Here is a 16211-nt window from a genome sequence, read left to right as displayed (position 1 = left end):
TAACTAAACATTTTAGATGTTTTGGTCATATGATAGATATTTTGAATGTTAGAGTGGGATTTTATTTCTAGCTATCCTTTAATTGAGCTCAGAGAGTAACACATTTATCTTAAATTCTCTGAAACTAGAATTTAATTGTTTATATGTTTAAAATAATGTACCAGGAACTTTATAAGCTCCACCTAAAACAATTACTTGTGACAACTTCCTTATTCTGTTTCCTTAAATTTCCATATCTGCTGTGATCATAATAAAACTTAAGTTATTTTTATATGTTTTCATTGAGTTATTTGAGTTTCTTGAAATGTGTGGAACATGTATATACATAAAATATTAAAATTTTAATTAGTTTTCACCTTCACAAAAAGGAATATCCTCTAATGTATTATTATAGGATTATTCATTTAATATTATGTTGCTAAGATGTATTATTATATATCTCTGTAATTTATTTTAATTTTTAGTAGCATAATTTTTCTTCTTTGATGTCATAGTTGTATTAATGACATTTTGGTTGGTTCATCTTCATGCAATTAATAGTAGTTTTTTTAATCAATTAAATAAGTATAAAGTAGTACCTTTTATGGTATTGGTATACATTCTGTGTCCCTTAATAATGTTGGCCATCCTTTTATAGGTATTTTTGTTCTGTAAAACATCATCTCCTTTCTCCTAATCTATTGAATTGGTTGTGCTTTCCTATTGATTTTAAGAATTTTTTATATATTCTCCTTATTTGTGTCAATTTTGTGTAATATAAACATCTTCTCCCAATTTGTAATATATATTTTTAAAAGATATTTTCAGTGAAAAAATTTTATATCTTGAGAGTTCAACTGAAGATTTTTCAATAGCAACTGATATTTTCCCTATTTATTTTAAGAAAATACTTTTTAAAAAAAGATTTATTTATTTATTTATGCATACAGAACTGGGGTACAAGGCCAGAAGTGTGGGCAGTGAGAGGAATCACCAGAGACAGAGTGGGGAGCAAACAGGCCCACTGACAAGTACACTGCAGTGGGGAGCAGTGGGCAGGTCAGGAGAGGTCTGCTGCACCATGTGGGTCACCTCCGGGATGGGGATCAAACTCAGGCTGAGGTGGCTTTAACTTTTTAGTGCTGTGCTTTAGCCTGCTGTGCCACCAGGGAGGGCTCAGAAAATACTTTTATGCTTAGGTCTGAGATACATATATTTTCTGTGAAGAATTCCCTCAAGAGTTATTTTTTAAGTATACAGTTCACCAATTTTATTTTTTTTTCTGAAAGGATAGCCATTTTCCTTATATTTAATTTTACCTGTTTGAAATGTTAATCTTTTCATATACCAAGTTCTATAAAAAGATATGCATGTATCTGTTACTAAGCCCTTAATCCTGTTTCACTTGTCATTGTCTTCTCTTTACACCAACATAATAACCTAAATAACTAAATCTTCATAAAAATTTATTGCAATAAGGTAAAAAAAAATTTCCTCAACCCTACTGTTTCTTAGAAATAGCCTCGTTTATTTAGTCTCTTAGGAATCATATTTTCAAGTTTTCTTAAAAACTTTGCAAATTTTGACTATAATTATATTGAAACTGTAGGTCAGTTTGGGAGAGAACTGGCATCCTCATTCATAATACCTCCCTTCTATCAATGAACACGGTATATTTTCAATTTTCAGATCTTTAATAAGTCTGTCACAGTTTTATTATTTTCCCTGTAAATATCTTACAAATCTTCCAATTTTTTCAAATATATGTGATATAACTTTTAATCTTCATCTATTTCAGTATATTTTTATATTTATATCTGAATCTAATTTTCCTACCACATTTCTCATAATTATGTTTTTGTAAGATATCAATATAATACTCATCATGGGATAGTTATATCAAAATAAGTTATATTACTGGTTTATAAATGCCATATCCAAAATGACTTAAAAGCAGATTCCTTTCCTTTGATGTAATCACTTTAAACAATAAAGTATTTTAGAGAAAAGAATTAGAAAATTATGGATAACATTTGCTGTGCCAAAACAAAAGATTTTAAATGGCTATTATTTTACTAATTTGTTGTTCAGTATTATTATAAATAAAAGAGAATAAAAAGAAGCAGTAGGCCCTCCCTGTTGGCGCAGCGGGTTAAAGCACAGCACTGAGAATCTAAAGCCACTTCCTCATGAGTTCGATTCCCGCCTGACCCGGAGACGACCACATGGCGTGGCAGACCTCTTCCTGACCCGCCCGCTGCTCCCCTCAGCAGTGTACTTCGTCGATCTGCCTGTTCTGCTCCCCGCTCTGTCTCTGGTGAATTCTCTCACCCTCTGCATCTCTGGCCTGTACCCCAGTTCTGTACAAATAAATAAATAAATAAATAAAGAAGCAGTAACAGTTAAATATTTAACAGTTTATATATTATTGAACACCTAGGAATAATATACAATGAGAAGGAAAGATGTACCAACTTGCATTTGGAATCCACAAAAATAAATTTTGCACTTACTGGCCTCATTAAACAATAAAGACTTATAGACTAAATCACTATTAATTACATAAATACCATATTTTTTCTATGAAAATTACATATATGTAAAAATATTATTTTAACTCATGGGTCAAATGTAAAGTACATTTTTTTTCTTAAAATTAAAATCAAGCACTGTAAATATATAGAAAACATTTACTTTCATTACTTGAGATAAGAGAATTTGCATTTTTTTTCATTATTTGATATAGTAAGGCTTAGATCAGACTGTTCATATAGTGAAGGCTAGACTCCATTTACACAAATTTATTAGCCACTGCCAACTCTCTAGATTTCTTTACATTACAGCAAAAGTCATTGTGAAAATTCCATTTAGACAGTACAGGAAATTGAATACCATACCAATCATTTCTGAAAGACTGACTTGGGAAACAGCTATACACAATGTGGGCTTTTTCACTTATTTCCCAACTCAGTTCATAAACAAATCTAAATTCTAATAGTTCCACAAGACATCTACAAGGAGATTACATTTGAAAGAAAACAGTATTTGTCTTTACCAGTATGCAAAATATGACTATAATAAAGAGTACAACCCAAGTCATTTAAAAGAAAGAACATGCTTGAAATCTTATGTGATTGTGACAATAAACACAAAGACTTTTAAATGAGCATTAATTTAGTTGCTAAGATTGTTTCCCCCCTCCTTTCCTATATAGAGTTAAGTTCTATCAGTTCAACTGAAAGATTTGCAGAAAGTGGGAAAATAATGATTAAGTGGTATGTTAATTAATTAATTGCCACTATTTTAAATGACAGGTCAGTTCATATAACTTTTCATATGAAAATACTTATTTCTTGAAAATTCATATTTTATGAAAATACTTATTTGTATTTTTGACTTTATCATTCAAAACAAAATAAAAAGTTCTCATTTGTAAAAATCCAATTAATAAATTATGGAATAATCAACATTTACATATATTTTACTTTGGTTACATAAGTTTTAAATATATGCAGTATAATCTTATTTAGACATATGGCATCAGGTGGTTGCTTTAAAATTATTGTTCTGATTACTGTATGATCCAGATCAATTTATTTTAAAATATGCAAATTAAGAAAATATGAAAGGTTACAGAATATAATTTGGCTGAATATTAGATTGAATTTCCCTTTTGCATAAAAATGCTTGGAGTTAGTATGTTTGGACAGAAAACAATAACATTATCTTTTTAATTTATTAGTAAAGAAGAAACAACAGTAACATCAGTTGACGATAATTTTGAGAATTCAAAGATGACAGGTATTATTTCTTATTTCATTTTTTCATAAAATTCATCTTGATAAAACCTATAACAGCCTCACATAGGTACAATTATATTGACTTTTTAGATATCCATATACCAACCATTGTTTGTTCCTATGAAGACAAGGAGGACTTGGAAACCAATAATCAAAATGTAAAAGACGTACACAGTGAACATGATGAAAATAATGAAAAAGAATTAGAATTGATGGTAAGTGTTCTGGTTGCCACAGTACTAAAGATGAATCCATTTATGCTTCAAAGAAGCTGTGATGCTTGCTTCTCAATAGCTTCAACAAATATAATTTGCAAATGTTAAAGCACAATTTATTCTGTCCTTGTATCTCTAGCTTGATCAACAAGATACGTTTGGTTTCAGTGTACTGCTTCTAGTCTCTGCTGTGGTGAATAACAACATTCATTTTGTACCTCTTTACCAAAGGCTCTGAGTAAGTTTGTAGGAATTACAGAAGAGGTAGCACTATCCCAATGTATATCTCTAATCTTTGTAACAAGTGTATACTTAGCATAAACTCTTCTGTAAAATGAGAGGGCTGCACTAGATGACTGCTAAGTTTCTGTTCAGTTCTACAAGTCTCATCTTGCATTTCACAGCATTTTATTTATGTCCATCTTTATGAGAATCTCAATGTTCTATATTGTTAGAGAGTATTAAATTACCAAATGAGGAGAAAATAGCTTGTGCTATATTTTTTAAGCAGGGAACAAATTCAACACTGCACAATCTAGTATTAAATTTGTTACCATGAATTTCACACTTGGTGAACATTCAATATATTTGGAATTTTTTGGGGGGTGGTTTAGATAGCATTTTTTATCACAAAGAAAGAAATAGGAGTAAATGAGTCACAAAATGCAATTTATCCTTTATTGCATTTGGTTGGAGCTTATAACATTAGGATACATGGATTCCTAATCAACCAAGATTAAAATGACATTTGCCTCTTTAAGTGTCAGTGGCTGAAAAAAGAAAAGAAATAGAGCTCATCTCTTCCACCACACATTCCACCTTTGCTTTATTGATATGGAATCTGCATTACTAAAGTATGCAATTTACTTTGCTCTAACTTTAAGAAACTACAAAGTTGTCACCCATTGTGAAAATTCTCACCAGCTGAAAGTTAACATCCCCATTTTTTTTCAAACCACAGTATATAATGAAAGGGCCCTCAAAAATCACATACTCCACCAATCCACCTCATTACAATGAGCAAGCTCAAATATAAAGTTTGTTTAGAAGTTACTGAGATTGTAAGTCCAATAAATGAACAGGGAGCTGTAATTTAGATGCTAATTTGCTCCATGCTGACGTTAATGCATAAAACAATGAAGCTCTATAATAGATGGAAATACAACCAAATCTGTGGAACCCACAGGCATTGGCTTACAAGACAGCTGTGCAGTTGACAAGTAACATGAGCCTTATGTGAGAAGAAGGGGAAAACGTAAGATTTGCATATAATTATTGAGATCATGCAAATGTCAGTTATGAGGAGAAAAAAAAAAACACACAGGCATCTCACTGTTAAATCCTGACAGTTGGCATCACTGAAGAGCTCAAATACATTTGAGTACCAGTTGGCAGAGGGTCATTAAAACAGAATTTGCAGAGACATTAACTCCCTCACTTTTCTTTGAGTGACGTTTTGCTATTAATAGTTTGCAGAGGCTTTGCAGAAAACATATTAATAAGAGAAACTGTAATAGGGGCACCTATAGCAAGTGTAAATGCAGCAAGGGGCACCCAGGAAGCTGCTCTCTAATTGATTAGCATGGAGCTATCAATGTGTATATCCCAAATGAGGAGAAAGTGCAATGACAAGCAAGAATAGTTGAATAATACAATGTGATATTTGGAAGCTGGGAAGGAGAATGATTAATTTTGGCCCTTTTCTTATTAATCTTATTCCCAAGTCATAGCCTACAAAGATCTCCCCAAAACATCTGGCTTCCAGAATTTGTACATTTTCTACAAATGAAATGAATCTAAGAAATCTACCAGATAATTACCAGACCAATTAACCAAATTTATCAGATTTACTTTGTGTATTTAAAATAATTTGGTGACTATTTTTCTGTTGTTTTATTTCTTAAGATAAATCAACGTTTAATAAGAACTAGAAGTTCAGTTTCCGGAGATGAAAATAACACATTTTCAATTGATCCACTCACTTTTTCAAATAAAGCTGAGGGGCTAAAGAAGAAGAAAGTTCATGGTGAAGTATTCAGTGACTTGTCTAAAAGGTCTTTGTCTCTGAGTTCATCAGCAGAAAACTCCTTAAAGGGAAATTTTTACTACAATGAAAAAGATTCCTCAGGAAATGAGTGTAGTCATCATTTTCCTCCTTCAGAGGAAATCACTTCAGATACAGAAGAAATCAAACCATCACTGAGTAATACCAGTAATGATGAATTAGAGCAATTATATGTTGGTACCAAAGATGTACTGGATGATAATGCTAATCCAGCCGAAGGGAGAGGCAGAATGCAATCCTGTTCCTCCTCAGCTCAACCAATGGCAGACAACCTTAAAAAACATGAAGGAGGAGCTAAGGCAGTGGAAATAAAAAATTGGGGATGTTTAAGAAGAGATACCCATTTGAAAGAATCAATAGAAAAAGGATCTTTCAAGCAAAAATATGGCAATGGTAAGGAGGAGGAGGAGCAAGGAATGAATTTAGGTGTTAATGAAAAACGAAAGAACAAGTTTCAATCAATATTTCAAGACCAAGAAGGAAAGATGGGCCACCCTAAAGAAAATGTGCAAGGGACTGGAGCTAGAAACAGAGACCTTGCCACTCTGTCAAGTAGAGACACCACAGTTCCCACCCAGGCAATCACAGCAGATAACGTTCCTTCACTGAGGACAAATCTAATTTGGGACAAAGTTTTGTTAACAACCCCAAAGCATGATCTCTTGACCAGTGAGGTCACCACTGTAGGAGAGATCCCTGATCAAGTTTGTTCACCAAGAAATGGAAATGTTTTGAGGAATGACTATATCTCTCAAGTTGAAAAAGAAAAATCAGATTGGACTAATCCTGAAAACCAGAATAAGAATACACAGCATAAACAAATTTGGAATGTTCTGGAAAGTCAGGGAAAAATCAGAGAGAGCATGACAAATGTAACAGAACAGATCTATGAACAAACAGATTGTAAGAATGTGTGGGAAAAAAGAGATAATACACAGAATCTGAAAGCTACTCCTGCAGAAGAGTTGTTTACCTGCCAAGAAACACTGAGCTGTGAACTGTCTTCTCTAGCTGATCATGGTATTACCGAGGAAGCAGAAGCAGGTACGGCTTATATAATTAAGACAACATCAGAAAGTACTCTAGAAAGCATGTCTGTTAGAGAAAAAGCAATAATTGCTAAGCTACCTCAAGAGACAGCACGAAGTGACAGGCCCATCGAGGTAAAGGAAACAGCGTTTGATCCACATGAAGGGAGAAATGATGATTCACATTATACCCTTTGTCAACGAGATATAAAGGGTGTAATCTATGACAATGATTTTGAAAAAGAATCACGTTTAGCTATTTGTAATGTACATGAAGATGAAATGGAGAAGGAAGAAACCATATCTATGTACAATCCTGGGAAGATACATGACAGGAAGAAATGTGGCACTGGAAATACAATGTCTGCAGAAGAATCCTTACCGGTCATTACAGACAATGAAAAAACATCCTCAAAATTGGATTTACATTTGGGAATGCTACCAACAGAAAAAAAAATATTTCTAGAACATAGAGAGCATGAGCAGGTCCAAGAATTATCAAAGAAAATTGATACAGATACCACTTTTCATTCTGCTTTTATCCCAGACAGTAATAGGGCTTCTCCAAATGAGTATCATGTTTCTAATCACCATGCTAAAAATTCAATGCCAACTTCTGAACAGGCAATTGCTATCAAAAATACAATTACAACCATGACTTTCCAACCTATTTCTAGTAAATCAGAATACAATCTTGATACAACAAGTGAAATGCAGGTTATTGAGAAACATCATCATCCTGGATCTAAACCACAGGAAGATTCCAAAAGTTCAGGAATCATGACATCAGGTAGTAAAAGAGCCAGATCTATAGCCCAGATTTTCCACAAAGGAGAATGCAGTGTGGAAAAATCTCTAGGGCCAATGATTTTAGTCAATGAAGCATCTGAGAACATAGAAGAGGCAGGGCATGAAAATGAAGGATTAATAACCTCTGGACAATCACTGTGCTCTTCAGGTGACAACGTATCTGAGAGTTTGTCTTTTTCTAATCTTCCTGCTCAGGAAAGTCAAGCAGAAAGCAGTGAGACTCTGCTTTCAAAATACATCCACTCTAAAGTATCTTATATCCTTTTGTTTCTAATATTTCTTGTAACCATTTATTACTATGACTTGATGATTGGCTTAGCATTCTACCTTTTTTCATTGTACTGGCTATCCTGGGAAGGTGGGAGACAAAAAGAGTCTGTCAAAAAGAAGTAACTTCAGCACTATTATTATTCTCTCTTAAAAGATGCTATTTAGCTCCAAACATTTGAATTGGTGAAAGAGACTATTCATTGTTCAAAGAGCCAGTGCAGTTTTTCTCTTGAAGGATCATTTAAAAAGGAATGCATCTGAAGTTTATTCCTTCATATAAGTAATTATTCTATATAGGACCATTATGTTTGGATCATTAAATACCTATATGAATATGAGATCTGAAGCACGTCAAGTTGAAATTAGGTACAGCTGTTGCTCCTTAGTAGGCTATGAAGTTGCAATGCTTCACATCTCGTCACTACTTAAAGTGCCATTTCTTGCATTCATTTCTTTTGCAGTAAAGCTTCATTTTTTCCCTCAAGAGTATTTCCCCCTACAGTTCTTAAAAATACATAAAACATGGACAATAGCAGAGGTCTCTTGGTCTTGTAGTGTTAACGATGAAATGTGCACTGTATCGTTTATCAGCACAATTTTAATACATCGAATCTTTTGATCTCTACTTCATATTTTAAAGAACAGTAGCATGTATATTAAATGCACAAAATTAAAATGAAGAAACATATTGCTTGAATAACAACTACACACACACATAATTCACATTTTCTTTTCTTTATGCCTTCAAAATTAAGGATAATTCATAAACTCAATTTGAGAAAGACTGAAGTAACTGGGAGATGATCTTTCATTTCTACAAAATGTTGTCTGTAGCCTATCTTTCAGCAAATGTTTTTCTTTTGTAAAACTGTAAATCACAGTAGGACAATTTCAATGTCAACTATTATTCAGAGTTGAAAACTTAAATGAAAAGTTCCTCAAGCATTGCTGCAAATTGAATTTGTACCTATAAAGCCATAAGTGATAATAAAGATTCCAAATAAACCATTCTACTTAGTATTTTTTGTCTTCAGGTGAATGTTTATCTTTTATCATTATGAGACAATGACATACATACATATATACACATGTTTATATAAAATTACATATATGTACATGTATGTATATACTGTATAGATGTATATAGATCTAAAATTGCATTTAGAAAAGGGACAAGTAACCAATGCTGATACACAAGGTTAATAGTCATGTTGTTAGACTGAAAAATTTACATAAATAAATAGGTACAAATGGAAAGCTACTGAGGAAGAAACAAATATGCACTATAGCAGAAGCTTTGGTTTCTGTTATTATCCATGGAGAAGAACATCAAATAATGGAGTTAATCATTTTAATTGCATGGATAATGCAAATATTCTTATATAAATTTAATTGATTGTTTCAACTATCTATTGAATGACTGTTATATGGAAAATGCTGCCCTCTGTTCTATCACACAGAATTTCCTTTCATGCCAAACAAAGCCAGTCTTCAGAGAGGAAGTTACACTTTTGAATTGATCAGGTATATAAAAGAGCCATGTCAAGTGAGCCCAAGTGGATGATACATTTTTTTCATAGATATTTCTTTCATATAATATGTAAGATTGATCTTCAGGGGGGAGAAGTAATGTATTTATCTGAAAAGAGTAAATTCAGTGAGGAAAACTTGCATATATTAACCCACACTTCCATATAATATGCCTTTATCTAAAGATGAAATGAGAATGAAACATTTCAACTTTCATGTGGTAGTAAATGATTAATTTTCATTAGGTATACAACTATTTCCAAATCCCCTTAATTGCATGCCTTTCTCAAGTCCCATTGAAACTGAATGCTTGACTTTAACATTTTAGTTGAACAAATAAAAACATCTTGAGGTAGAACTCAGGGCAAATATTTGATTGTTTGAAAAAGCACATTTTCATTAAATATGAGTAGAATACTATATGCAGTACCTAAAATATTATCTTTAAAATTGATGCCCTGATAATTCTGGTGACAGGTCTAAATTACAGTGGCTAACATTACCATTTCTTTAGCTCTCAATGGTTTCATTTTTGCATTCTACCTTAAGAGTTTCAGTCAATAAGCCATATCTTAATGCAAAGAATACTATATTACTTTATGAACACAGGTGCCCAAACTGTAGTTCCTTATATAAAAAGAATGTTGCTTTTATCTTTTATATTTGACTTTTGGTAATATTAGCTTACTAGACATTCTCATGAATAGTTGTACTATGACAAATGTACTTTATTCAAATGAAATAAAGAAATAATTGGTGATTTAAAGCACTTCCCAAATATTTCTTACGGAGACTTAAAAACAGAGCCATAAGCACAAATGAAACTATTACCAGGCTGAACTGGAATTTTTGCAAACTATTTTGCCCTATCATTGCATTAAGCAAGAAAAGTGAATTTGGGGAAGCACACACAGCGCCTGGTTAATATAGATTCCACTGTGAGTCTTTGGAGGAAAAGTAATCTTTATAAGCTAAATTGTTCTTGCTGTCTCAAGTCTTGGTTAAAAGCCAAAAGAAACTATAGTATAAGAGTAAATAGAAAAACACATTACTCATTTGTTTTCTATAGTGGGTAAGGAAGTAACATAACAACCATCACTTTTTTTATCTTGCTGGTCTTCTATTAGAAACAAAATTATAAAAATTGAAAAGTCAAATTATCAGTAACAAATCTTTTCTTAAGTCACAATAATATAAGCCATCAATAGTTGAATAGATTTTTCAATGTAAGAGGAAATGAGTCAATGAGATGACATTCACCCCTCAATATTCAAAAAACATGTTTCCCAGCTAAGCGCTAATATTTTGATAGTGAATTCTTTCAAACATTATATATACTGTCACCATTTTGTGAGTGAAAAGAATATATGTTATGTGGCATCTTAACCTAGTTTTCTAGTTGAATGGTGGAAAACTTAAAAATATCTAGATCAAATTTGGGAAAATAAATAAAATATGTAATTTTCTTAGATTATATTCAAATTGTATTCTCAGATTTTTCAGTCATGAATACCATTTCATGTCACCATATTAATAATCAACAAAAGTGATTATTCTCACTTTTGAATAAGTGAAAAATGTAAACAAGGCAAAAACAAACAGTTAATCCCTTACAGATCTAGCAAAACTTAAGGTACAAGTTCTGTCATCTCCAGGGCCTCTGCATCTACTAGTTTCTATTATAATATCTAATTTTTTCCCCAAATTTTCCCTGAGAGAATATAAAAACTAAACTATGAAATAAGGATCACCTTTTGTTTTTGAATCCTGTCCTAGTCAGTTCCTGTGGAGCTAAGGAGGAGAATGGACTTTGATTCTGCAACAGGTAAGAAAGAAATGAGTGTCTCAACACCTGTACAATTACATAAAGAGAACAGATAAAGAAGTTATTTTGTTAACTTGAACAAATGATTTTTTTTCTATTTTCATAAATAATTCATAATAAAAATCTTGGCAGCATAATTTGCTTTTCATTTTTTAAAAAGATCAGTCATTAATCTAAATTTTTAAAATAAATTCATGCAAACCTTTTAAAACAACAAATTAAATGTTCACTAGATTTTCTGCCAACTTTTGAACAATCTTGTTTTACAGAAAATGTCACTTTTATTTGCTTTTTATTAAAGAACTCCCTAACAATTTTGATTTTTTTTATTTATTTGTGCATAAATACTACTTTCACTTGTCAGTTATATATTATTTAAAACTCGCTAAATTTTCTTAGTAGATGAAATTTTTTTGAAGAGTAATTTTTTTAAACATTTATTTATTTATGTGTACAGAACTGGGGAAAAGGCCAGAGGTTCAGGGGCGGTGAGAGGATTCGCCAAAGATAGAGTGGGGAGCAGAACAGGCAGAGAGATGAAGTACACTGCTGAGGAGAACAGCATACAGGTCAGGAGAGGTCTGCAATGCCATGTGGATCACCTCTGGGGTGGGGACTGAACTTATGCTGAAGCGGCCTTTAGCTTCTTATTGCTGTGCTTTAACCCACTGTGCAAGTAGGGAGGGCCGATGAAATTGTTTATACCTCAATATTTAAATCAAAATTACCCAGGTGTAAATTAATAGTGGCTTATGGAAGAATCACTTTTCATTTGGTGGAGATGTCTCCAAGTTCTGATTTCATAGTATATCAGTATTTCATTGTCTAATGAACATACTAGTCTTGGTTGGAATTGTTGCATCTTTCTTAACACCACATCTGAAACATGTTGCCTTACTTCCCATTTCTCTGTCTAACTAGAATTAATCCTCTGTAAATCAAGCAAGTCATATTGTCTAGAGCATGCCATCCTTTGTTCCTCTTTGACTTTGATCAAGTATGTCCCTCTGCTTAAAGTACACTTTCAGTTACCTTTACTTCTCTCTTCCTATTTAATTCATGTTATTTATGTAAAGCCTAAGCTCTGATCCTTGTGATGTGTCCTACTATCTCAGTTGGTAAGAGCTCTCTTTAATTCAGATCACTTAAGACACTGATCTTCTTACATGTATTGGGCATTTAATTATTTTTAGTGAACTGTGTGTTTGCTGTGACAAAGACAAAAGTTTCCTCTTCCCTCTATTTCTTCACAAGGTCTAATTTAAAGGAACACTTATAGATGGCATTGAATTGTATCCATTGAATTGTATCCAGTCAATAATTACATATGAAATTGAATTGAAGTGATTTCTCCTTCCTATGTGTTGCTGAAACGTGGACAGGAACTTGGACATTTGACTTTACAATAAATAAACTTATTTTCTATATTTCTTAATTTTTCCATCACCAACAACATTTCTTTCATTCTATTTCACAGGCAATAATATACAGATTACATATCAAAAGAACAATAATATATATAATACTCACTGGTTGATGTAACTGGTTAATTTGTTTATTTTCAAATAAAGTGTTCAGTAACTTAAAAACCAACATCACAAGGTATGACATGTAAGAAACTCAGTCTTCTAACTGCTGCCATGCCCTTTGAAAATTGCTGATCTCTAATTTCACAACTGTTCTGCATGTCAATTTTTTGGGTAAGCAAATTAGAGAATATGCCAAGATAGTAAGTAGATTTTTTTTTTAAAAAGAGAACATTTGTCATATTAATATTTATTAAGTATTGCATGCACACACACATTATTCCATATCTGATGACAGTAACAGCAGTGAATAGTCTACTAATACAAGGTGTAGTGATGTATATAATATGTCAAGGTTTATTCTTTCCTTGAAGAGATTCATTCTATCATGTTATATAAGAAATTAAAATGATAACAAAAAGATATGACCATTGCTGAGGAAGAGTCTAAAGGAAAGCAGTATATGGCCTGGAAATTTAGTAGCATGTCATATAACAACTTAAGAGCATTTACAATTAGTCTCTCAAGACTAAAAAATCAGATATATGTCTACTATATTGTAGAATTCATCACTATCATGTATCGGTTGACTGGGTTCTGAGTGGAAACAGATTTAAAATTTCTTAAAGACACACTCTATTAAATATAACATTAAACAGCAGAGAAATGTACTTAAAAATCATTGTAAGAGGTGAGATTTTCTCTTTTTAAATACCTCATAATCTACTTGTAACAGTTTTATGTAGGAAGCTTTTAATTTATAGCTTATGACATTTTTTAGCATGGAGCATTTATGAAAATATCTCACATTTTAGTTACTATTTTATACATATAGTCTAAAAATGATATTGATAATTTATTCCTACCGATTAATAAAACTTTGGAAAATCCAATTATTTTTTCTAATTATGTACATAAACTTTCTATGTTTTTAAGTGAAATAGCCATATGAACTAGTTAAGGAAGATTGCAGAAAAAAATTTATATTTCCTATCTATAGACATAAGTGGAAATATTTAAACATATTTTCACAGTATTAAAATTAAATAAAAATAGGAAGTAAAGATAAGAAATTCTAAATGTCTTTAATTTTCTTTTTTCAGAGTCTATAATATTTCAAGTCAGGCCTACAGATTTCAATTTAAGTCACTTGTATCCTCCCATGCAAATTATTTGGCCTGTCTTATTATTTTCATCTTAAATTAATCCTTAATTTAAGTTTGACCACTGATGTTTTTAATTACACGATAAGCAATTTAATTGAATCTTTTAGTATAATATCTACATATACCTCTTATTGATTTGTGTGTGAAGGTCGATCATTAGTAATGATAGGATCCCCCTGGTGGCTTAGGAAGTATTACGCTACAACCTGAGCTTGATCCTTGTCCAGGAAGCTAACCTACATATGGCACAGTCATCCTTTCCTGTCTCGCCTGCTGCTCCCATCAGCAGTTTATTTCAGTAAATACGCTTGCTCTGCTCCCCACTCTGTCACTAATGAATCCTCTGATCCCCTGCACCTTTGGCCTGCACCCTAATGCTACACAAAATAAATAAAAATCTTATAAAAATAATAATAGTAATAATTATTGTATAATAACAAAACAATAGTTTTTTCAGTGTTTATAATGAATAGGACACTGCTTTAAGTTATTTCTTTAAAATAACACATTTCCAATTTACTCTATGAATGAAGCACTATAATTCTTTCATTTTATAGATAAAAATAGATACACAAAAAGGTTAGTTTTTCCAAGTTATACAGCTAGCCAGTTGATTAATCTAAATTCAGATTTAAGCAGTCTTTCTGTGGAATTGATCCTCTTAAACATTATGCAATTGTTGCTCCTTCAGAAACACCAAGTAGTATCATTAAATGTGTAGTATTATATTTGCGTGCTGCACATGCTATATTGGTATTTAAGTACATCACACAAAACATAGCATATTTTTGACAGATTATTCTGTCTTTATCAATTCCCCTAAAAAAGATAAAAGTCCCGGGCCCTCAGGGCTGGTGGTGCAGTGGGTTAAAGCACAGCACTAAGAAGCTAAAGCCACTCCATCCCCAGCCCTGAAGGTGATCCACATAGCTTGGCAGACCTCTCCTGACCCTCCCACTGCTCCCTTCAGCAGTGTGCTTCCTCAGTCGGCCTGTTCTGCTCCCCACTCTGTCTCTGGTGAATCTTCTCACTGCCCCTTCACCTGTGGCATGTATCCCAGTTCTGTAAGCATGAATAAATGAATCTTAAAAAAAATTTAAAGTCCCTAAAGACGATCAATTTTCTATATTTATTCAAATCAACTCAGTTTATAAGATAGCCATTAATTTTCTTCTAGTCTACAAACAATGCACTGATCATATCTTACCTTACAAAGTAGTTGGAGATATAAACCACTAATGACCAGCGCAATAACAGAGCTAGGGTTTGGGGGACAGAAATGATGCAAAGATACCTCTGAATTAAGTATAGTGGAGTATATAAATATTATTTAATTAAAAAAAAACTTTAGAAATAATGGAATCAAAATAGAAACCTCCCAATTTTTCATTATAATTGTTATATACATAGTAATTACACTGATGATACCTCTTGATGTGATTACTAAAATTATGAGTAGTGTTTCTTTCTGTTCAAGAGTAATATGAGATAGATAAAAAATTATATGGCCAGCCTTAAATTCAAGAAAATATACTCATCAGTTGATGTAAATCAGTCCAAGTCACATAAAGAAAAGGTGCAGTTTGCAAAATGAATGTCATCTGTAATCTAAAGACAGAATTCTTGTCCTGAGGGCCACAAAATATAATTCCAACATGCCAGTTCTTGGTCAGCTTAGGTAAAGCAGAGCAACATTACTTCATTTCAATTATTTGAATGTGGTACCAAATCCTTTGTAACCTTACTATATTGTAAATTTGTCTGTAATTTCATGTACATATATTAATTTTTGTGTTCAAGTCTGTAGATATGTATTATTCAACTTTTCTTATTTATTGTTCCAAATCATATTTCTAACTAATAGTCAGTCTCACCTATCATTATTTGAAATCATCTACTAATCTTATGTAGGAATCTATTTCTTTGTGTAACTTCAATAGTTTTCCTTTAACACTCTCTTCCTTTTATTCTCAGTTATAACCAAAATCTTAACTATC

The 16211-nt window shown here is 32.2% G+C and overlaps 1 protein-coding gene across 1 annotated transcript in view; it reads left to right on the top strand.

Annotated features, from left to right (window-relative positions):
- PPP1R3A (protein phosphatase 1, regulatory subunit 3A) overlaps window positions 1–8290 on the top strand; it is a 34676-nt gene extending 26386 nt beyond the window's left edge. Inside the window, exons 2-4 of the mRNA XM_004676955.1 lie at window positions 3722–3780; window positions 3870–3994; window positions 5900–8290. Of these exons, the coding sequence (XP_004677012.1) occupies window positions 3722–3780; window positions 3870–3994; window positions 5900–8290 (2575 nt within the window). The remainder of the gene's footprint in view (window positions 1–3721; window positions 3781–3869; window positions 3995–5899) is intronic.
- The last annotated feature ends 7921 nt before the right edge of the window (window positions 8291–16211 follow it).

This window comes from Condylura cristata, unplaced genomic scaffold (genome assembly GCF_000260355.1).
Source record: "Condylura cristata isolate star-nosed mole 26May11 unplaced genomic scaffold, ConCri1.0 scaffold00005, whole genome shotgun sequence".
Lineage (NCBI taxonomy): Eukaryota > Metazoa > Chordata > Mammalia > Eulipotyphla > Talpidae > Condylura > Condylura cristata.
The sequence above is the reverse complement of the archived record's forward strand: the minus strand, read 5'-3'. Positions and strand labels throughout refer to the sequence as shown.